The 22,970-nt window shown below is 47.8% G+C and overlaps 1 protein-coding gene across 3 annotated transcripts in view; it reads left to right on the top strand.

The window, feature by feature from the left end:
- Positions 1-22,970, top strand: part of LOC147702657 (zinc-binding protein A33-like) — a 98,166-nt gene that overhangs the window by 70,534 nt on the left and 4,662 nt on the right. For all 3 annotated transcript variants that reach the window (XM_086931320.1, XM_086931322.1, XM_086931321.1), the window contains 2 exons: positions 12,877-12,896; positions 18,583-18,698. In XM_086931320.1, the coding sequence (XP_086787446.1) occupies positions 12,877-12,896; positions 18,583-18,698 (136 nt within the window). The remainder of the gene's footprint in view (positions 1-12,876; positions 12,897-18,582; positions 18,699-22,970) is intronic.

Here is a 22,970-nt window from a genome sequence, read left to right on the forward strand (position 1 = left end):
TTCCAGAACTTTCTCAATATCCCAGAATGCCCAGCAGGTCCCATTTACATTCAGTTCTTTTTTCCGGCTCCTGCTAGCAGGACCCTGGCGCATTAGCTCTTCAATTTGAGCTTTTTTAATTACATTTTTGTGTATTTCTGGATTTTTGGCAGCTTCACTCGACGTCTTTGGCCTTTATCTACATTCTGCTGTGTTTTCTTTGGGCAGAATTTCTGCCGTCTTCTTGTCTTTATACTATTTCTTTCTGACAAGTGCTTGCCTGGAGTTGAATTAAAGACCAAAGCTGAAGCTCACAGGGTTTGTATTCTGTGCTTGCCTGTGTCTTTTGACATCTGTCTTCTCTGTACCTTCTTTTCCAGGAGGTTTCGGCTCCCAGGTTTGGAGCTGGGGAGTTTGAAGGCATCTTCAGCCTCTGGGTAAGGAGAGGGTAGGTCCCCTACCGAGTCCCATGCTGTGACCTCTGTGGTTCTCCCCAGTAGGAGCGCGTCTGAACTATGATGCGGTTCCAGTCAGCGTCGAGGATGGCGACGTAGAGTGCAGGTATACTCTCCGTCAACCCAGGACTCCGGTCGGCGTGCCGTTGAACAAGGTCGACGTCATGGAGTGCCTCAACGTCCTGGAGCGCCCGACATCCTGAAGCGCCTCGACGTCATGGAAGTGCCTCGACGTCATGGAAGTGCCTCGACGTCATGGAAGTGCCTCGACGTGACGTCGGGGAGTGCCTCGACGTGACGTCGGGGAGTGCCTCGACGTGACGTCGGGGAGTGCCTCGACGTGACGTCGGGGAGTGCCTCGACGTGACGTCGGGGAGTGCCTCGACGTCGAAGGGCAGTCATGCTCATTTTGGGGCTTTGGTCGCTTGGGCTCCGGTGTCTTCCGTTAGGTCCAGACGTCACCGTCATGGATGGCTAGGCGTCTCGGTACAGTGCTGCTTGATGTCGAAGTGAGAGGGTTTGACACCGTAGTGACGTCTTGACGTCGAGGTGTTGGTCAATGTCGTAGAGACAGTCAATGTCTTAGTGATGGTGATGTCGTAGTGAGGTCGACGTTATGGGTTACCGCCGCGGGATCTTTGCCGGCGCTTGACGCCTAGGTCTTTTTCCAGGCCTCGCTCCTTGGTGAGCCTCTCATCTTAGGAGGGGACTTTGTGTTCCCGACAACGTCCACTCGTCCACGCTGAGCAGTTGATCAGCGTTGAGGAACCCTTCTGATGGGGAGCCTGTGGTTACTTATCACTTGTAAGCGAGGGACGTTGGTCCTTATGCTTAGCTTTGAGTATTTGCATACCTACTCATAGTCTAGGTCGCCTCCTGCTCTGCCACCACTGGTGTGACCACCGGGGATGTTTCGGAATTCTCTCTGGTCCCTCTTCCACCCACCACCTCAGGGGCTTTTGGCCCCTCAGTCTGCGAACCCCATGCCTTGATGCCAGGGATGCATCTACCATGAGTACGGGGAGGTGCTCTCCTACTCTTACAAATTTTCCTCCTAGCGGGTTGTTCACTGGTGGGCAGTACTTTACTGTCCACTGCCACCTGCCAGGAAGTTCTGGCTTCGAACGGACTCCTCACTTGGTCACAGGGGTGACGGCATGCAGACAGCATGCTGTGGCCCTCTGTTGCTGGACCGTTTTGGTAAGATCCCTGTGTGGGAGTGTTTCTTCACCGATTTGTGGTTCACCTGCCGAGAGACAGGAGGGAAGCCTTACAAGAGATAGTCTAAAGGGCCTGATAGTTTCAGATCTAATTATTGGTGTTGGAGCGGAGTTTTTCTCTCCTGGTGACCCCCAGGTATTAAAGATACAAAACACAAAAGAGGAGACCAGGTCAAGAAGTGGTATGCTATCCTGAGTGGAGGAAAAGGATCACAGGGACAACCGTGTGAGTATGTAAATTGGGTCACACTGGGCTGTAAACATCCCATCAGACCACCCTCTTGGCGGCATATCATCATGTGGGGAACGGCAGCCACTCCATGTACCGCCCGTGCCACAGTGCGGGAAATGAACTGACCGTCTATTCTGTCACAGTTGTGCCCAAAATAAAGTGTAAGGAAAGTGCAGTGCTATGAAAAAGGGTGATGCTTAAAAATGACTACCTATACTAAACAGGTGGCTTGTCAAAATAAGTAATAGGTGTCAAGATTAAAAACACGCCTGGTAGTAAATAGGTGGGACTACATCATGGCGCTGTGTGAAATGGTCAACTAGTTTCAGCTAGATAGGAGCATTGCTCCAGCTTTCATCAGGACCAGGGGTAAGCTACTGCAACACAATATGCTATACAGGGTGTACAGATATGGAAGAGCAAAATTTGCATCGAAATATTTAAGGAGGAAGAAGTGTCACCCATTCGGAACCTCAATGTCCTCCGTAGACAGCAAAAGGGTCTCCTGCCTGTCAGGGAAAACAAAAAGATACCATGTATACATTTCACACAGAAATCTACGCAACCCCACTCACACCAGGTATTGCCTTGGGTTTTTCCTACGTTGCCATACTTGTATTCATCTGACATCTCTGCAGCCTGTGGCACAGTAGTGTGCTTCTACTCTCCCGTTCTTTGGGCAACCCTTGGGCTGCCATGAGGGTAGTGAGTGGTCCGCATGAAGTCTGAATCGGAGACTTTTGGAGGCTGTAGGTTTGGGAAAGCGTGGAGAATGGCGTAAGGCCTTCCTCCCTTTCCAGCGTCGTTTTTGCTCCCAGGATTTGTCTGTGGTCCTGGGCCGCCATTTAATAATTCACAAGTATATTGTGCGCATACGCGGGAGAGCTTGATGCTCCTCGGCGAACAAAGGCCGGCCCGGTCTAAGACAGTCTTCGTTTGTCAGCCCTCCTCCAGCAATTCCACCTGTTCGCTCGCAGGTCCAGCTGTGCGAGTTCTGAGCGGAGGCAGTTACCCTGTTATGAAGAAGGGAGATAAGATGTCCCTCGGTCTCTAATAGAGGGTCTGTACTCACAGTGCTTTCGGGTGCGAGAGAAGGACCAGAACAAGTGCAGGTCCATTCTGGTTTTGCGTTAAGCTAACTGATGGTTGCTGTCTTTGCGCCAGATTTATTCTAAGCTGCAAAGAGGAGACTGGCTATGCGCTATGGAACTGCAGGATGTGTACCTCCAGGTGCCCATTTCACCGAAACATCGGAAGTTCCTGCTCTTCCTCATCGGCACCAATCACTATCAGTACACTGTACTACAGTTTGGACTGAAGTCTGCACCCAGGACTTTTTCGAAATGCATGGCTGTGGTAGCAGCGCACCTGAGAAAGAACAAGGGGTTTGTCTACCTGTACCTGGACGATTGGTTGATCAAAGCCTCCACCTTCCAGGAAGCGCAATTGCACTTCAACAGGACGGCCGTCCTGCTGAACCATCTGGGGTTGCACATAAATCTGTCCAAGTCTGTCCCGATTCAGGTACAGTGCCTGCAGTACTTTGGAGCCTCCATCAATACGTTGTCGGCAAGCGTCTCTCCCTCGGAGGAGAGACGCTTATCCATCCTTCGGAAGGCTCAGGCGCTCATAACTGCTCCGTCTACAACAGTGAGGACGGTGTCTTCTCTACTGGGATCAATAGTCTCTTGGACCTTCCTCACTCCGCGCGCACGCCTACACATGAGGCCGCTACAGGAATGTTTGGAGGACCAGAGGGGCCAGAGTAAAGGGTGTTGGGACGACATGATTCAGTTGTCTCTTCACGCCCAACAGTCCTTGAGATGGTGGTGCTCGGCAGAGAATATCCTCAGAGGGGTTCCTTTCCACAAGGATATCCCGACTCGGACTATCGTGACGGATGCGTCTCTCCTGGGCTGGGGAGCGCATTCAGACCATCTACAGATCCAGGGAACGGGGTCTCTGTCGGAGTCCACATATCACATCAATTTCCTGGAACTCGGAGCTGTTCACTTGGCACTGAAGACCTTTCTTCCGTCCTTCCAGACCAGCTCCTTGCTTGTACAGACTGACAATACGACCACGATGTTACCTCGACAAGCAGGGGGACTCGAGATCGCGCACACTGTCGCAGGAGGTGCAGGCGATCTGGCACTGGCTGCTAGCCAGAGGATTGATGATAATGGCGACTCCTCTGCCCGGTGTACAGAATGTTCAGGTGGGCGCCCTCAGCAGGCTGCTGCAAGAAAACCACGAGTGGGTCATAAACGACGAAGTGCTCGAAGACCTCTTCGCCGTGTGGGGCACTCCAGACGTGGATCTGTTCCCCACCGCCGAAAACAGCAAATGCCGCGACTTCGCCTCGAGGCATTGCCAACCGGGGACGCTGGGGAACGTGTTATGGATCAACTGGCCGAACAGCTTTCTGTACACTTTGCCACCCATTCCCCTGATTCTGGCGGTGCTCATCCAGCTGGCCCAGTCTCGGGCGCGGATGATCCTCATTGCTCCGGAATGGCCCAGGCAGTGGTGGTTCACGGACCTGCTCCACCGGTCTCTTCAGCCTCACCTACGACTGCCGTGTCGGCCGGACCTTCTCACGAAGTTCGGGGGGCAGATGGTGCATCCCAATCTCTCTCGTCTTTGAGTTTGGCGGCATGGCTCCTGAGATAGTGTAATATGGCCATTTGAATCTCCCTGCAGATTGTATGGACATACTGAAGGAAGCCAAGAGACCTTCCACTACGACTTCTTATGCGTACAAGTGGAAGAGATTTTGCATCTGGTGCAAGTCCAAGAACTATCACAACATATAAAGTCTTTTGATTTATTAATTTAGCACTTCAGCAATATCAATAGTCCAATAGTATTCTGTGCATGGTAATGTCACCCTGGATAGGTGTTTTGAAGCACAGGATTGTTGTTTTGGGTCTTAAAGGGCTCTGCAATTAAGAATTGTTTTATTTAAATGAAGTGCGGATGGTAAAAAATGCATTTTGTATTACTTCCAGCCCTGACGAAGTCGGATGGTTGTCAATAACCTTGGCAAAACGCGTTGGCATGGGATTAGAGTTGGATATATAAACAAATAAAAGAAGAAACTCCCAAGAGCCTTTGGACTATTTGATATTGCTGAAGTGCTAAATTAATAATCCAAAGACTTTATATGTTGTGATAAGTGCAGTGCTGCAATATCATATTTGTTCGAGGCATATGGGCTTCAGATGGTACATTATGAATAGATCGCCATCTGGTGTTGGGCTCGGATGATTGCACTTTGTTTTTCTCTTGGAGAGTCTTTTGTAGGTTGGTGACTCCTCCTTTGGTTGCTAGTGCGCATGGGCATCGGCTCCATCCTTAGATTGTTTTTTTTCCCCCATCGGGTTCGGATGAGGATTGAAGCGCTCCAGATCGACTTCGGAAAGAAGTGATTTTTCGGCGCGTATTCCCTTTCCAATTCGACGGTATTGTTATCGAACGCGATTTTATTTCCATTCCGACGCGTTTCGGCTCCAACATCAAAGAAAAACTTTGATCTACGTCGACGAACAGGAGGCCTTTCTCGACGTGGTCAAGCCCGGAGTCCATGGAAAGGACTCCATTTAAGAAATGTCCAACGTGTGGTGCTAAGTTCCCACACAAGGACCTACACAAGGTGTGAAACCTCTGCCTATCACCTGAACACGAATCCAGGGACTGCGAGGCCTGCGCAGCATTCTCCTCCAAGTCGACGATCAGAAACCGTCGAGCTCGAAGACACGAGGTTTCCAGAATGCAGTCGGAGGCGATCCCGGAGCTGTTCGAAGACCAGCGCCTCGATGACGAAGAGGATCAAGAAGAACAGTCGGGGTCGGAAGGGGACGAGTCGGATGTCGAGGAACTCGACGTGCAACAAACCGTGAGTGACGACGTCCCCTTACCAAAAAACCGACCCCGTGCGGTAACGACCCCGCCTTCGAGCCCGGTCAAACCGCAGAAAAAAGTTTCCGACGCCCCGTCTTCGGGCCCGGCAACGAAACTGAAACAGAAACTCTCGGTCTCCCACCATGTCGGATCCAAGAAACGGTCGACATCGACTTCGACACCGAAGCTTCATGCAAGGGAAAGCTCGGCATCGAAACATTCCATGTCGAAACCGAAACATGCTTCGACGTCGAAGACTCACTCGACACCGAAAAAATCGGAATCTAGCAAATCCTCGGTGCCAAAAACACCGAACATTGACGATCGGAAGCAAAGGCACCTTTCGGAACCAAAAGCTTCGGTACCGACACAGGAGCAGCAAACAGATCCGAAACAAAAGATTTTGTTTATCGATCCACAAACTGGCAAAGTAGTGACGAAGAAGAGGAAGAATGAACAGCTAGAAGACAAACCCATTCCTTCTAAGAAGAGAACAATGGGGACAAATACAACTCCTCCTACTTCTCCTTGACCTAGAGACACACCCTCTTCTCCTATTCCTCACACTATGCCAACTATTCCTCCACCTTCTACACCAAGACCATCTACGCCTCAGTCAGATGTAGACAGTGATACAGGGGAGGGAGAACCTCATGGGGACGATGACACTATCCCAGATGAGGATGACCCATGGGAAAATTATGACGCAGGGTCAGATGATGACAACGACCCAGAGTTATATCCCTCAAAGCCTTCACCACCTGATGATAACACAGGGTTTGTACAGCTCATTAATAGGGCAGCAAAATATCATAAGGTAGATCTGCATACAGAACCTCAAGTAGAGGATTTCCTATTAGAGACACTACCTACTGCACAAAAAACATCAGGTACTCTACCTATGCTAAAAGGTCTTCTCTGTCACACAGCAGACATATTCAAAGACCCAGTGAGGGCTAGGGTGTTAAACCCAAGAATTGATAAAAAATATAAGGCAGCTCCAAAGGACCCAATATTTATCAAGGGGCAGGTACCTCTGGACTCGCTTGTAGTTTCAAACGCTCGCAAAAGAGCAAACTCATTATCTACGGGAGAAGCCCCTCCACCTGATAAGGAGTCAAAATTAATAGATGCATCAGGCAAAAGAGTAGCATCACAAGCGGCAAATAGCTGGCGCATAGCCAATACACAAGCGCTACTTGCACATTATGACAGGGCACATTATGATGAGTTACAAAAACTCATCACACATCTCCCTAAAGAACATCAGAAGAGAGCAGATCAGCTAATACAGGAAGGAAAGATCATAACTAACACTTCCATTAAGTGCGCCCTGGATGCGGCAGACACTGCAGCAAGATCCATCAACACCAGTATCATGTTAAGGAGACATGCATGGCTTAGAGTTTTAGGGTTCAAACAAGAAGTACAAACATCTTTATTAAACCAACCCTTGGATCAGAAGACACTTTTCGGCTCAAGCACAGATGAGACCTTAGAAAAGATGAAAAAGGACACAGAAACGGCTAAGTCAATGGGAGCATTACAACAGCCAACACAAAGGGGTTCCTTTCGTAGATCCACCTATAGAGGGGGCTCAAAAAGTACAGGAACAAGTCAGCAATCCACCTCTTTTACACCAACGTCACCCAGAGGTAATTCAAGAGGCAGTTACAGAGGTAACAACAACAAGGGTAGACGACGCGTAAATATTAACAACCACAACTCCCCAACCCCAAAACAGTGACTTAATACAACTTCCCCCAGACCACATAACACCGGTCGGGGGACGTCTAGCACAGTTCCTACCTGTCTGGGAAAACATCACATCAGACAAGTGGGTGAGACAAATTATCCAACATGGTTATTGCCTAGAACTCCGCTACCCCACCAAACATCCCCCCCAAACAGCGTCCAATGAGTCAAGACCATCTGACGTTGTTAAAAGAAGAAGTACTATCACTGCTACAAAAGCATGCCATAGAGAAGGTTCCAAAGACTCTAAGACCAATCCTGGACCTCAGACCTCTCAATGCATACATAAATTCGGAACATTTCCACATGGTCACGCTCCAACAAGTACTTCCTTTACTGAAGAAAGGGGACTTTCTTTCTACACTGGATCTAAAAGACGCTTACTTTCACATCCCAATTCACAAAGCCCACAGGAAATACCTACGGTTTGTAGTGGAAGGACAACATTATATTCAAAGTCCTTCCGTTCGGGGTCACAACGGCACCAAGAGTGTTCACAAAATGCCTAGCTGTGGTGGCAGCACACCTAAGAAGACAACAAATTCATGTCTTCCCTTACTTGGACGATTGGTTAATAAAGGCCAAGTCACAAGAAGAATGCCTTCACAACACACAGAAGACCATTCAATTGCTGCACCACCTAGGGTTTACGGTGAACTACAAAAAATCACACGTACAACCAAACAAAATTCAACAATACCTGGGGGCTACTATAGACACAGAAAGAGCCAAAGCATACCCCAATCCAATCAGGATACAGACAATGGTCAAGTTGATACAAAGATTTCAACCACAACACTCACTGCCACCACAAGTGTTTATGCAGCTGTTAGGCATGATGTCCTCCTGCATACTGCTAATACCACATGCCAGGCTACAAATGCGTCCACTACAGGAGTGTCTAGCGACACAGTGGAATCAGGCTCAAGGTCAGATTACAGATCTGGTGTTGGTAGACGACCGTACGCATCGCTCTCTGAAGTGGTGGAACACAACAAACATTTCCAAGGGACGGTCGTTCCTAGAACCGATTCCACAAGTGATACTGACAGCGGACGCATCGCTCTCCGGATGGGGAGCGCACATGGACAAATACACAGTGCAGGGGAAATGGAGTGTGCAGCAAAAGAAACTGCACATCAACTACTTAGAACTACTAGCAGTATTTCTAGCACTAAAAGCTTTCCAAATGCAAATAACCAACAAGGCAGTCCTGATCAGAACAGACAACATGACTGCAATGTATTATATTCAAAAACAGGGGGGGACACACTCTCTCCAACTATCCAGACTAGCACAGGACATTTGGAGATGGGCCATTCCTCTAAAGATCTATCTGTTAGCAGAACACCTACCAGGAGTTCAAAATCAGATAGCAGACATCCTAAGCAGAGAGTCAGAACAAGTACACAAATGGGAGCTGCACGACCAAATACTGCAGCCATTCTTCCAAAGATGGGGGCAACCAGAGATAGATCTGTTTGCCAATCATCGGAACGCAAAATGCCAAAACTTCGCATCCAGGTACCCACACCACCGGTCCCAGGGCAATGCACTATGGATAAACTGGTCCAACAAATTTGCTTACGCTTTTCCCCCTCTCCCACTAATTCCGTTAGTGGTTCGGAAACTGCAACAGCACTCAATGACAATGATACTAGTAGCACCCATGTGGGCAAGACAGCCGTGGTTCACCACGCTACTACAACTCTCACAGGTGCCACATCAAAAGCTACGATAATTACCCATGCACCTTACACAGAACCATGGAGAAATAATGCACCCAGATCCCAAACAATTGAACCTAGCGATCTGGCTCCTGAGGTCAAAGAGTTTGGATATTTAGATTTACCTCCAGAATGTATGGAAATCATTAAACAAGCAAGACGTCCTACCACCAGAGCATGCTATGCAGCAAAATGGAAAAGGTTTGCTGTACACTGTAACAGTAATCACATCAACCCTTTGGACGCATCCACTAAACAGATTATTTGCTATTTACTACACTTGCAGCAATGTAACTTAGCGTATACCTCTATCAGAGTTCATCTCGCAGCTATAGCGGCGTACCTACAAAACAGGCAACATCTTTCCCTGTTTAAAGTACCAGCAATTAAAGCTTTCATGGAAGGACTCAAAGGAGTCATTCCACCAAGACTGCCACCTTCCCCAGTCTGGAATCTCAACATAGTACCTACCAGACTAATGGGACCACCCTTTGAACCTATGCATAGGTGTGAAATACAATTCCTCACATGGAAGGTGGCCTTCCTCATAGCTATCACTTCACTCAGAAGAGTAAGTGAGTTACAAGCGTTTACAATTCAAGAACCATTCATGCAGTTACACCAAAACAAGGTGGTTCTTAGAACAAATCCAAAATTCTTGCCTAAAGTAATTTCAGCATTCCACATCAATCAGTCAGTGGAACTACCGGTCTTCTTTCCAAAACCACAGACGGTAGCGGAAAGGGCCCTACATACACTAGATGTCAGAAGGGCATTATTGTATTATATAGAAAGAACACAAACTTTCAGAAAGACAAAACGGCTATTTGTAGCTTTTTCTCCTACACATAAGGGCAATCCCATCTCTAAAGCGGGCATTGCCAGATGGATTGTAAAATGTATACAAATATGCTACTTAAAAGCAAAGAGGACAATAACTGTTCCTCCTAGAGCTCACTCTACACGTAAACTAGCAGCATCTATGGCATTCTTGGGAAACATTCCACTAGATGACATATGCAAAGCAGCTACCTGGGTTACACCGCATACCTTCACAAAGCACTATTGTGTAGATGTGCACACAACACAACAAGCTAGAGTGGGACAAGCTGTATTAAAGACTTTATTTCAGACTGTTGCAACAGACACTGGCGACCACCGCTAGGGAGAGAACTGCTGTATAGTCTATTCATAATGTACCATCTGCAGCCTATATGCCTCCAACGGAATATGCTACTTACCAGTATGCATCTGTTCTTGGCATAGAGGGCTGCAGAGTGGTACATGCCCTCCCAGCCTCCCCGGAAACCTGTCTCTGTTCCAACAATATCTTATTTAGATACACTTACATGGGCTTTTCTATCTGTATTCTATCATACTACTCCATCTAACCCTACTATGGCAAAACAATCGAAGGATGGAGCCGATGCCCATGCGCACTAGCACCCAAAGGAGGAGTCGCCAACCTACAAAAGACTCTCCAAGAGAAAAACAAAGTGCAATTATCACTGCCCAACACCAGATGGCAATCTATTCATAATGTACCACTCTGCAGCCCTCTTTGCCAAGAACAATATTTTTGATGTTTAGTGTATTCCTTCTAGAACGCCGTAAATCTCCTTTAGCACCTAAAGTTTATACAAATCCAAGAACTATGATCCAACGACATGTGAGGAAGGTGTCATCCTTCCGTACCTTTTACATTTGGGGCAGTCTGGCCTTAATTTTCATTCTATTAAGGTTCATCTCGCTGCGCTGACGGCCTACAGGAAATGCCCTTTACAGACCTCCTTCTTCCAGATCCCTGTGATCAAGGATTTTTTGGAAGGCTTGAAGAAAGTGTTTCCTCCTGTCTGGCTTCCTTCGCCTTCATGGGAATTGAATGTGGTGCTGCCCAGATTGATGAAAGAACCTTTTGAACATATTCATAAGGCTTCGTTGCAGCACCTGTCCTGGAAGGCGGCGTTCCTCGTGCCCATTACATCGGCCCGCAGGGTGAGTGAAATTCAGGCGTTGTGTTGCCAAGAACCTTATACTGTATTTCATGCTGCTAAGGTTGTTATGCATACTCACCCTAAATTTCTTCCTAAGGTTATTTCTGATTTCCATATTAACCAGACCATAACTTTACCTACGTTTTTTCAGAATCCTTCCTCTCCAGCGGAAAGGTCTCTTCATCCCCTGGATGTCAGGAGGGTGTTTAAATTTTATCTGGATAAAATCAAGGATATTCGTAGGTCAGACCAATTGTTTATCAACTATGGATCGGTCAGGACCGGTCTTGCTACTTCGAAACAGTGTATTTCGAGGTGGATAGTGTCCTGTATACAGTTGTGTTATCAAAAGGCTAATAAGACCTTAGGGGGTAAACCTAAGGCTCATTCCACCAGGGGCAAAGCTGCCATGACTGCTTTAAGTAATGTTCCCATTGCAGAAATCTGCAGGGCGGCCACTTGGAAGTCGGTCCATACCTTTGTTAAGCATTACTGTCTGGACACTGATTCCAGGGTAGACGCTCAGGTTGGGCAGGCTTTGCTGCGAAATCTGTTCGTACTGTAGTGGTGTGGTACTCATTTTTCTCTCCACCGCCGCTTTGGTGTGGGGATGGGCTTGCCATTCTATTCACTAGATTATGACTATACACAGAGATCCCCTACTACAGAAGGAGTAGTTTCTGTCTTGTAACTCCAGTTCTGTAGTAGGGGTATCTCTGTTATAGTCATAAGCGCCCGCCCTCCTCCCCGGTGGAGACAGATGTTTATGTTCCGAATGCTACAGGTCTGGCGTTATACACCTTCAAAAAGAACTGAAAGTAAATGGGACCTGCTGGGCATTCTAGGATACTGAGAAAGTTCTGGAAAGTTTCCTTAAAGGCACGGTATCCCTTTTTGAGCCACATAATGGCAGCCTATGGGGCTTGTCTGTCCTTCCCTTCCTCTCTATCATTCCAGAGGCTTTGCTGTTTAAAGGGGAAGGTTTCTCTATGGAGAAAAATTGGCAGGCTGTGCTGTGTGTGGTTTTGGTGGAATGTCTAGTTGAAATACTGGATAGTGTAGCCTGTGGATATAGGCTGCATTATATGTCTTTAAATTCTCTCTTAAGTGTATGTGCAGGACTGCATTGTTAGACAGCTTAAGAGATTATTTTTGATTGCTCAGGGGTCCACGCTCATGAGCAGGACTATTCACTAGATTATGACTAGAACAGAGATACCCCTACTACAGAACTGGAGTTACAGGACAGAAACTACTCGTTCCGCCTGACATCTCAGTGTGGCTTGCAGTTGGCCATTCAAATCGGGCAGCTCCATCTCTGCCATGCATTGATTAAAGGTGGACACATTGGGACCCATTTCACTGTTTAATATAAACACAGGGTAAACCTAGAAACTGCAAAAGTGGAATGAAGTTGCGTTTCAAAACAAATATTGATGAGGTACAAGTACCAACTTAACACTAATGTAGTTTTCCTGAAGACTACTCGCAGAAATGTTTTGCGAGATAATTTGTTTTTGATGATGTTTACCTATTCCGATGACACAAAAGTCCGCTTTGGAGAGTCAGGAAAAATGTAATTAATGTGGTTTTCTTTACTTTCCTTTCTAGGTGGATAATCTGAAGACCAAGTGAGTAGGAGGCACTATTAATCTTGCAACCACGTGAGCATCTTGTATTTTTGTACAGTTCTGTATAAAATATATATTCTGCTAAATGTTTTACTTGGTTTTCTATGGAACAGATAATTGATTCGCTGCACATACACTTGGCCTAACTTGAAGTTTATGGCCTATGCATCAATGTTTTATGCTGTTCATTATTTGCTATGGGGTTCTGTAGTGCGAGCAACTTGGATGGTGTTCGTATACATCATGAAATTCAGTGCTTTAGTTGGGCTCAGAAAAATAATTGCCTGGAAGAGCTTAATTAGGTTGTAGATTTTAAGATTTTCTAGAGGATTCTATGAATTAACCCCTTCGACGCTGATGACGAGCTGGGCTCGTCATGGCGTAGCCTCCTCGCACGCTGATGACGAGCCCAGCTCGTCACGTAAAGTGCGTTTCCGCAAAACCCAGCGTGCGAGCGGAATTCCGCTAGCGCGCATGGTGTTAAATGTTGAGAACTAATCTGTATGGCATGTTCAAGTAATGGATTTTACGTTTTTTTTCTCCAAATTACCTAAGAATACCATAGCCAAACAAAGCAGATCTGTGGATACATTTTCTAATACTGAACATGTATGACTAGCTGTGACACTGGATACTTCAAATAGCTGTGCTACTACTGAACAATGCTGACATAAAATGAAATTATGTCACACCATAATGACAGGTGGTCCTACCCCACCATTTTACTTTTAGTGGTAAACCTGCCCTATTAGATAATGCACACATGCTGTCAATTCCTCTGCGCTTGCTGTTCATGTCTCTTCTTACAGATGTGCCACCTCTTCTCATTTTCTATTGCTTCAGAATATATCCCATCACCAGAACTTTGCCATTGTGGGAGTTTGCGTCACTCATTGAGTGGCCTGTTGTGTAGAGATTTCACGCCTGTCTCAGCAACCCTCATTCTGAGGGTTTCTATACCCTGGTGGTCAATACCACCTAGATAGTGCAAGTGTAGTAGTGATGGTCTGGTCTAGGAAACAGTGACAGCTGTTGCTGCGAGAAAGAAGCTGGACGTCAGCCCTCCCCTTGGGTATCTCAGGTTGATATTTTTGTTGGTTCAGTTCAATCTTGTTGATACCCATTTCAAACAATTCTGGATTGAGATCCAGGGGGGCCTTTCCCCAGCATTGAATAATTCACATATTTACTTCGGAGGATTTGAGAAACAGTACCATTTCATAGAGGTCGCCAAACTCCAGTGATTCATGTGGGAACTTTTCTGACTTAAGGAGAATGGTTGGGTACCAGTCAAACACAGTTTGACACCTCAAAACAGGGTCCTACAGGATATATTTAGAACCAATGCTATTATTTTACTTTTCCTGATTAACATAGATTAAATTTGTATGAATGTAAAGTATCTTTTACATCCTGGTTCTCATTTTTTCACAGATTGAGTCTTGACATGTATTTTACGGTCTTATTGTATTTCTTTAATTTGAGTTCCATGTGAGCAGGCGTGTGAACCTTATACTCTACACAGATGCGGCAGAGTTCACCTTTCCAGTGGTCATCTGTGCCAGGCGCCAACTGGTTAACAAGAGGAATCTCCCTTGTCTATGAGCAGGACAAGGGAACATAAATCCTCGCCTCTGCCATTAAAATCCTGCCCCTGCCTGTGGGCAAGGAAGGGCAAAAACAGCCCCACACTCCTAGACACTTGAGGGGCAATAAAAAAGTCCATTCCGGCCCTTAGTCCTACCCTGGAGCAAGCAGTATTTTTCATTAATACAACTTTTGGTATCTGCGAACACCAGGAGAGATTAAAAATCCATTACTAAACAGAGTTTTTAAGTGGCATACTCTGGCAGTTTCTTTAGGCTCTTTGTGTTTTTTAAATTTTGTTTTATTATATCCCTTGCAATTTTTATTAGCCCTGCTGCCCGCTATCCCAGGTCTCCTTCACCCTAGAAAAAGGTGAGTTTAGGATTTTGGTAGCAGCTGACAGTTGCCACTGTACTCGTTTTGCAAATTCTGCCAGGCCTCCAGGGCCAGGCCTGCTTGTTGCGCACTGTGTTGCGGTCTAGTGAGGCAACTGCAAACAAGGGACCGGGTCTGCTGTCAGCTTCCCAGGTTTCCTTCACCCACAAATAATGAGAAGGGCTGCTGACTTGATTCCATGTTCATATATTGAATATAGAATAAGGAAAATAGAATCATTCCTACCAGCAAACTGTCAAAGGATAGAGATGTCATCTTTAATCCTTTTGCGTGTAGACTATTGTAATAGTCTGTACATTAATGTACCTAAACATTCTTCAACTAGTACAAAATGCAGCAACTAGACTGCTGACTGGGACACCAAAAATTGTTTCGGTTAAAAAGGAAATAAAAAGGCTACACTGGGTCCATGTGAAACAGGTTCATTTTAAATCCCTGTGCATGGTTTTCAAAGCCCTTCATAGAACAGGACCAGACTACCTGCAACAACGCTTCCAATGGTACATCCCCAGAAGAGCCCTTCGTTTCGCTGAAGCAAAAGGGGTGGTTGTACCACTAGTTAAAAAAGCTACCTGGGGCGGTAGAAGCTTTGCCACCTACATCGCCTGGGCATGGAATGAACTTCCTTTTCACCTCAGAAGCACCACGGAATTGCGGACATTCAGGAAGGGGTTGAAAACCTGTCTGTTTACCATGTAGGCCAATACATACTGTGGAATTTGGACAGATAGTAGCCAGCTCCAGGACACCCTCGGGTAACCGTGCACTCAAGAAATGCAATTAGCATAACATATAACGAACCGAGTTGGGCTGGTGTCGACTTGAACCCTGCAGCAAAATGAGAACTGGGACACGTGAGCACTGCTCCAGACCTTGTTCGGAATTGTTCACGTCACCAGGTAAGCTGCCTCAGGCCTTTTTTATCCTCAAAAAAGGAAGGCGAAGGAGGCCTCGAACAGGGGACAGCTTCCTCCATGTCCTGTTAGCAGATGAAAACGGGTGAAAAGGCCAGCAGCCAATTTCACTGGCCAAATTCACCCTAAAAAATAAGGCTGGTCCCTACCATTTTTAGGCTATGAAATGGGTTACTGCTTCCTGAGACCAGTGTTCACAATTGCAAACAGGGTAGCATGCCAGCTGTCAGATGTCCCAGGCCGACTTCACCATGCAAAAACAGTGTTTGAAAGGACCTGATTAGTCCCAGCATGTACATACAACAGAGCTAATTTCCCCTCTCACAGTTCACGTCGGGTACTATTGATAAGTCTGGAAAATAATTGTCATCAGCGAAGTGATGGAAGAGGAAACATAAGAAAAGCCCCTTGAAATGTCACAGGGAGTTGCAGTGGAATTTGTGCCTGAGGGGACAAATCATAGAACTCACAGTTAGCATTTCTGGAAGTAACTCCAACAGCCCTCTCTTCCTCTTAAGAAGCCCCATAAATGCTGGAGCGGGTACATTAGGATTGACAGCTTTTATAAAAATAAAAAAGAGGGCATTCTAATTTAAATCCTCCAAAATACCAGGAAAGAGTATTGATTAATACTAAGGGCCTAATTACGAGTTTGGCGGTCCATTGCACTGCCAAACTTTTGGTAGAGGTGCGGTGGCTGCCAGAGACCGCCACACCAGTGGTCCGACCGCCGCATTACAAGTATGATGGTCGGGTCACCATAAGCCTGCTGGAACCGCCAGGAAATGCAGCCTGCAGTGGCTTGGCAGTCATGGGAAGCAATATGTGGCACCCCCAAGCATATTACAAGTTTTCCCACTGCAAACCTTTTCATGGAGGTGAGTCTCCCCTGAAAAGGCTGGCAGTGGGGAAACAAAGGAGGCACTACAGGGCCCTCTGTTGCCTCTGTGCATGGAGGTGCATACAGGGGGGCACATGGTGTGCCGCCCTGTGTGCATGCACACACTGTTCCTGCACGGCATGGACTGGTTAGTGTTGCCGTGCAGGAACATGCATTGGCCGTCCTGCACTTGTGCTGTTTAAGGCTCGCATATAGCCTTTAAACTGCCCCGCTGCGGGACCACCACACCGCCCATTGGGCAGCAGTGAGCTTTGGCAGTGTGGGAGTGGGGCGGTGGCTGCCCGCTCCCACACCTCCAAACTCTGATTCGGGCTCTAAGTATGGGAAGAGCTGTCATGCTGTAGTAAACTTGGATGGTGTGTAAGGTGCATGCACATGAACTTTTCACATGAAGCCCCAAACTATTTAGGTGAATTTTTGAATCACAGTAATGAGGGTTCACCGGCACTTCTGGCTGACATGGCAAGACATTTTTGGATTTTTGAGTATGGCATGAAAATCAACAACCACAAGCATTGCTCATTGTCCGAAATAGGGCAGGTTTAATTTATGTTAACTTAAACCACTAAGCCAAACCCTACACAAGCAGCCACCAACGGTATGGACACAGAGTGACAGCCAGTGGTGTTTGTGGGTTCTGTCCTGCAAGGGATGCAGATTAAGGGTAGTGAGATTCCTGACAGAAGATACATGGCGTTCATGTGAGGGCCACACAACATTGAGGGACCAAGAGCTGAAGGGGCCTGAAAGGGAACGTGATGACCTATCACTTTTTGCATGATGTCACTTGATGGATAATCTGATTTCTTTTTTACTGGGAGTCACTACAGGATATTGGAGATCCGCAGAGGCTGAAGAGCTCTGCATGCAGCATAGGTGCCCCACTGGAGGACACCGCAAATCTATAGATAGCTGTGCCACAGAAGAATGCTGCAAAAAGTTGTGATATTATTGAATTTTGCATCTGTATATAGCTTATGTCCTATAAATATTGTAGATGCTTTGCCTCCTTTGGAAAACATTGTAGGTAGATGTGTGTGCGAGATATACCAGTGCAAACCACTGCAATTATCCCTGAAAACATTAATAGTAGGTATGTATTTTTAGAGTGTGGAACTGGGAAATGCCACAGATGTTATGGTATACTGTTTTATAGTGCGCACAGCTACTCAGCAGTGTCCTGGCGCTAGGCAATGGGAGACCGACCGGAGCACCTGGATTAACTGTTAAAAAGCCAGGTTTTTATTTTACTCTTAAACAAATCAATGGAGGGCTTGTCGAAGGTCTAATGGAAGTTTATTCCAATGGAGTGGGCCCAGGTAGGAAAAGGATCTCCCACCTATTCTGAGGCAGTTGATTCTGGGCACTCTTGCAAGGTGCGCAGAGGAGGAGCGAAGGATGCGAGCTGGAGTGTAGATGCGGATCCTCTCACTGAGATAGTACGCGCCTGTCTCATGCATGGCCTTGTGCATTAGGACCATACCCTTAAAGACCACCCTCTTTTATTTTTATCAGGAGGCAATGAAGGGCCCTCAGGTGAGGGGTCATATGAGACCGTGGTGGGAGTCTGAGTAGTAGCAAATGTGCATATAACTTATGTTGTGGAGCAATTCTGATCCATGGACGGCTGTACCGTTTGCATCACTGCGTGTTGGTTTGTTAGTGGAGTTCTCTAGATGCTTGGGCCGCCAGATAACACTGCAGATCTACATTTGCCAGTCCACTGAAGATTAGTGCCCCTCCATAAATTGCTGAGCCACTGGAGAGTGCTACAGATCTTAAGAACATGTCGAACCAAAAGTTTCAATAAGGAACCCTGGAAATTCTTGTTTTTCCTCTTTTGCTTCCCAGCTTACTTTCTTGTCAGCCTTCTATTTTTTCCCCTCAGGCCCACTGCACCCCTACCACCGATACCTGAAATCAGCACGGACCTGTGGATCGAGAGGTACTCTGGACCACTGCAGTACACCTTGTGGAGGAAGATGCTGAAGTCCATTCGCCCAGGTACCCACCTATAGAAGTCCCCGACTACTGCTAATGTCTGTCTGAAAACTACACTAAAATGTGTTGAGGTTCTGCCTGTGTCGTACTAACCACATGCGAGCCTAGTCTGAACAGTAAAGATGAATTGATTTTCCAGGATTACACAGTGTGAGCTAGTGGCAGACTTAGTATTATAACTAGGTCATCTGGCCACACTTTATTGAAACTGACTAGAGTAAGTCTAACTCCAATAAGAGCGCTTCTTTTGGGACTAGTTGAATGTCTGCTTCCTCACGGTTCCTCATTTTGGGCCTGCCTCCCAAAAGCGTCATTAATTTCTAGCGAGCAAAGTGATGCCCCTAGGGCACGGGTACTCCTAGTACGGCCCGCGGGCCGTCGGCAGCCCGGCAAGCCTTCTTTTGCGGCCCTCGGCCCTTGCAGACATTGTACCCGTGTGTTTTTTAATTTCTTTTAAAGAGTGTCCGCAAACCCTGCCGGCAGCAGGACTCAGAGACCCTGCTCTGTGGGCCTGGGCGATTCCAGTAACAGTCAGAGTGGAGTTGCAGGGGGTTAAGAAGAGGTAAAATACAACAACGCCTCATTAACCTGTAAATGGTCTTTAAAAGACCTGGGAAGTGTTCGGGTGTGGCTGTGTGTGTGCCCAGGAAGCTGTCTCAGCCCGGGCTGACACACACACGGTGAGGTGACAGAGGTAGGAAGAGGAAGGGAGGGAAAGGGAGGAAGGAAGAGAACGACAGAGGGAGGGAGACAGAGAGAGAGAGAGGGAGACAGACAGGGAGGAAGACAGAGGGAGACAGACCGGGAGGAAGACAGAGGGAGGGAGTCAGGGGGAGATAGAGGGAGGGAGTTAGGGCGAGACAGAGGGAGGGAGTCAGGGGGAGACAGAGGGAGGGAGTCAGGAGGAGACAGAGGGAGACAGAAAGAGGGAGACAGAAAGAGGGAGACAGAGGAAGGGAAACAGAGACAGAGAGAGAGAGAGATAGAGAGGGGGAGACAGAGGGAGGGAGTCAGGGGGGAGACAGAGGGAGGGAGACACAGAGAGGGAGATGGACCGAGGGAGACAGACAGCGGGAGGGAGAGGGAGACAGAGGGAGGGAAACAGAGGGAGGGAGGGAGGCGGAGGGAGGCGGAGGGAGGGAGGCGGAGGGAGGGAGGCGGAGGGAGGGAGGCGGAGGGAGGGAGACGGAGGGAGGGAGACGGAGGGAGGGAGACAGAGGGAGACAGAAAGAGGGAGACAGAAAGAGGGAGACAGAAAGAGGGAGACAGAAAGAGGGAGACAGAAAGAGGGAGACAGAAAGAGGGAGACAGAGGAAGGGAGACAGAGGAAGGGAGACAGAGAGAGAGAGAGAGAGAGAGAGAGAGAGAGAGAGAGAGAGAGAGAGAGAGAGAGAGAGAGAGATGGAGAGATAGAGAGATAGAGGGGGAAACAGAGGGAGGGAGTCAGGGGGGAAACAGAGGGAGGGAGTCAGGGGGGAGACAGAGGGAGGGAGACACAGAGAGGGAGATGGACCGAGGGAGACAGACAGCGGGAGGGAGAGGGAGACAGAGGGAGGGAAACAGAGGGAGGGAGGGAGGCGGAGGGAGGGAGGCGGAGGGAGGGAGAGAGAGGGAGGGAGAGGGAGGGAGGGAGGCGGAGGGAGGGAGGCGGAGGGAGGGAGACAGAGGGAGGGAGGGAGGGAGACAGACAGACAGAGGGAGGGAGACCGACAGAGGGAGGGAGGGAGACAGAGGGAGTGAGGGAGACAGAGGGAGTGAGGGAGACAGAGGGAGTGAGGGAGACAGACAGAGGGAGTGAGGGAGACAGACAGAGGGAGTGAGGGAGACAGACAGAGGGAGTGAGGGAGACAGACAGAGGGAGTGAGGGAGACAGAGGGGGGAGGGCGACAGAGGGAGGGAGACAGAGGGATGAAGACAGAGGGAGGGAGGGAGGAGGGCGAAAGACGGAGGGAGGGAGAGGGAGGGAGGAAGAGAGAGGGAGGGATGGGAGAGAGAGGGAAGGGAGAGGGAGAGAGAGGGAGGGAGTGAGAGGGAGGGGGAGGGAGGGAGGGAGACAGACGGAGCGAGGTAGGGAGACAGGGAGACATGGAGGGAGAGAGAGAGAGATGCGTGTATGCCATGTCTGGTGGCTCAGTAGACGAAAAAAACAAAGGATGATGGCTGCAGGAACCTGTGTTCAACCTCATGGTCACAGTTTTTTTTGTTGCTCTGGCCCCGCCCCCTCCCCCACTGACCCTGCCCCCACCGGTGCAGCCCTTGGCCACAAACCACACTGTAAATTTGGCCCCAGAGAGAAAGTTTGTGAGTACCCATGCCCTGGGGTCTCCCTGAATAACCGTCAGAACCAGACCTCTTGCTTACAGACATGCATTCGGCTTCAAGGAGTCTGTAAATGGCAGAGTAGGAGAGCCTTGATTTGCCTTTCGTGTGATGGGGGAGTGGGGAGAAGAGCATGATTTTAAGAACACATCCTCGTTCCATGAAGAACATTATAATTTAAGATGAAAATGTTTGTTTCTCTGGTTCATCGGCCCAAAGCGATTCTCAGAATTTTCATTTTAACATAAAAGATAATTGTTAGGAGTGAGTAACCCTCGAAGGCGGGCTTGCTAGTAGACGTCCTGGGAGTTTGGGTCGAGTCATTGTTCTATCAGCCTGTGCTTGACTTGTGAATTAATTTTCACCAGCTCCCGCGGTCATTTAAAGTCCCAAGGCTGCTGGGAAGATGCGGCTCTCTCTCTGGTCCAGGCCGACTCTGATGTTCATCAGATTATGCACATACCCTTACCATTTAGTCTGCACTTGGGGAGGGCTTGCTTGCATCCTGCCAGATGCCACAACCAGAGCTTTAAGCGAGATGCAAAAAGGCAGGGGTCTCTAAAAGGGGCGTGGTTTAAGTAGTTCTAGTCATGGTTTACACATGTAAACTACATGTTTGTGATCCCTATAGTGTGCCACTTGTATTAAGTGCGATATTTAGTAAAACGTGAAATATAAACAAGAACTAAATCACTGACGTGGAATACATTGGCGATTCAAAAACAAATGGAGGAGTACCCCCGTGAGGCTATAGTAGAATGAGCCTCTGAAATCAAATGTATTGTGGTGCCCAACCAACCAAGGACAACATTAGTCCTTTAAGAAGACTGGTCTTAACGACAATATACCCTGGAACTCCATCATGGGATAAGTGTCCATCTGCATATGAACTCTACCAAATAGGCCTCCTAACAATCTGTTCTGACTCTTTCTCTGTATCATTACCTAGATCCCAAATGCTGGGTGTTCAGGTGAGCTATAGTAGACTGGCAGCACTTAGGACCATAGCTGCCTTATGTACCCCTGGCACCTTCAGTGCCGGAATATACAGAGTTTTACTGTAACCCCCCCCCCCTCTCTTTTCCTGTTCAAAATACTCTGTGTTGGTTCCTCCTCCCGAACATTATATAACGTTTGTGGACTCAATCTACATCCATGATCATTAGCGGTACACACACTGTCCTGATCATATTGTAAATCCACACTCACAACTCACTGTCACAACTTTATTTAAGACCGACAGCAGTATGAGCAACGTTACCATGACTACCCACGGCCTCCGTGCCGTGTCAGCTGACATTAACCGCCATTGGCTGTCGGGCTCCACGTGTTCCCACTGCGGCCTAATCCCATTGGCTGTCGGGTCTCACGTGCTCCGACTCCCGCTGAATCCCGGAGGTTGAGTGTTCGAGTTATTAACAGTGCACGCGCTGATCGCTGGTCACTACCAACGGGGCTCCATGAAGGTTACCAAGTAGGTTAATAGACCTCCAGGATCCTGCCACAAGTAAGTTCGCTGTTTTATGTTGGCGATCACCCCCAAGCGATTACGGCACTCCGGTTCTGATTCTACCCATTGTCTTCCGACAAAACAGATTACGTGAGCGATCAGCCATTGAAATCGGGACGCCCATGAAGCAAATAGTTTCTTTACTCTGAGTAAGCCTGCTCCAAGTGATATGAGAATACGTGGGATTGTGTGTGGTCCACTGACTACACGTTGACAAGATCTGACCAGCACATAGTTTTCATTTATCGCAAGATTGATTGAGGTGGTTTAAGGTGTCTATTTACAGTTGTGTGGGCCACTCATTTGCCCTGACACGTGATCATTTGTTTCACCCACGTCCCTCATTACTAGGTAATAGTTTGTATTACGTATATGAATGGGATGTATCGATTGTTTTAACTGACAGGTATGCACACTATGGGAAATGCGCAACCAGTGCAGGTCAC

The sequence above is a fragment of the Lissotriton vulgaris genome, chromosome 7 (assembly GCF_964263255.1).
Source record: "Lissotriton vulgaris chromosome 7, aLisVul1.2, whole genome shotgun sequence".
Taxonomy (NCBI): domain Eukaryota; kingdom Metazoa; phylum Chordata; class Amphibia; order Caudata; family Salamandridae; genus Lissotriton; species Lissotriton vulgaris.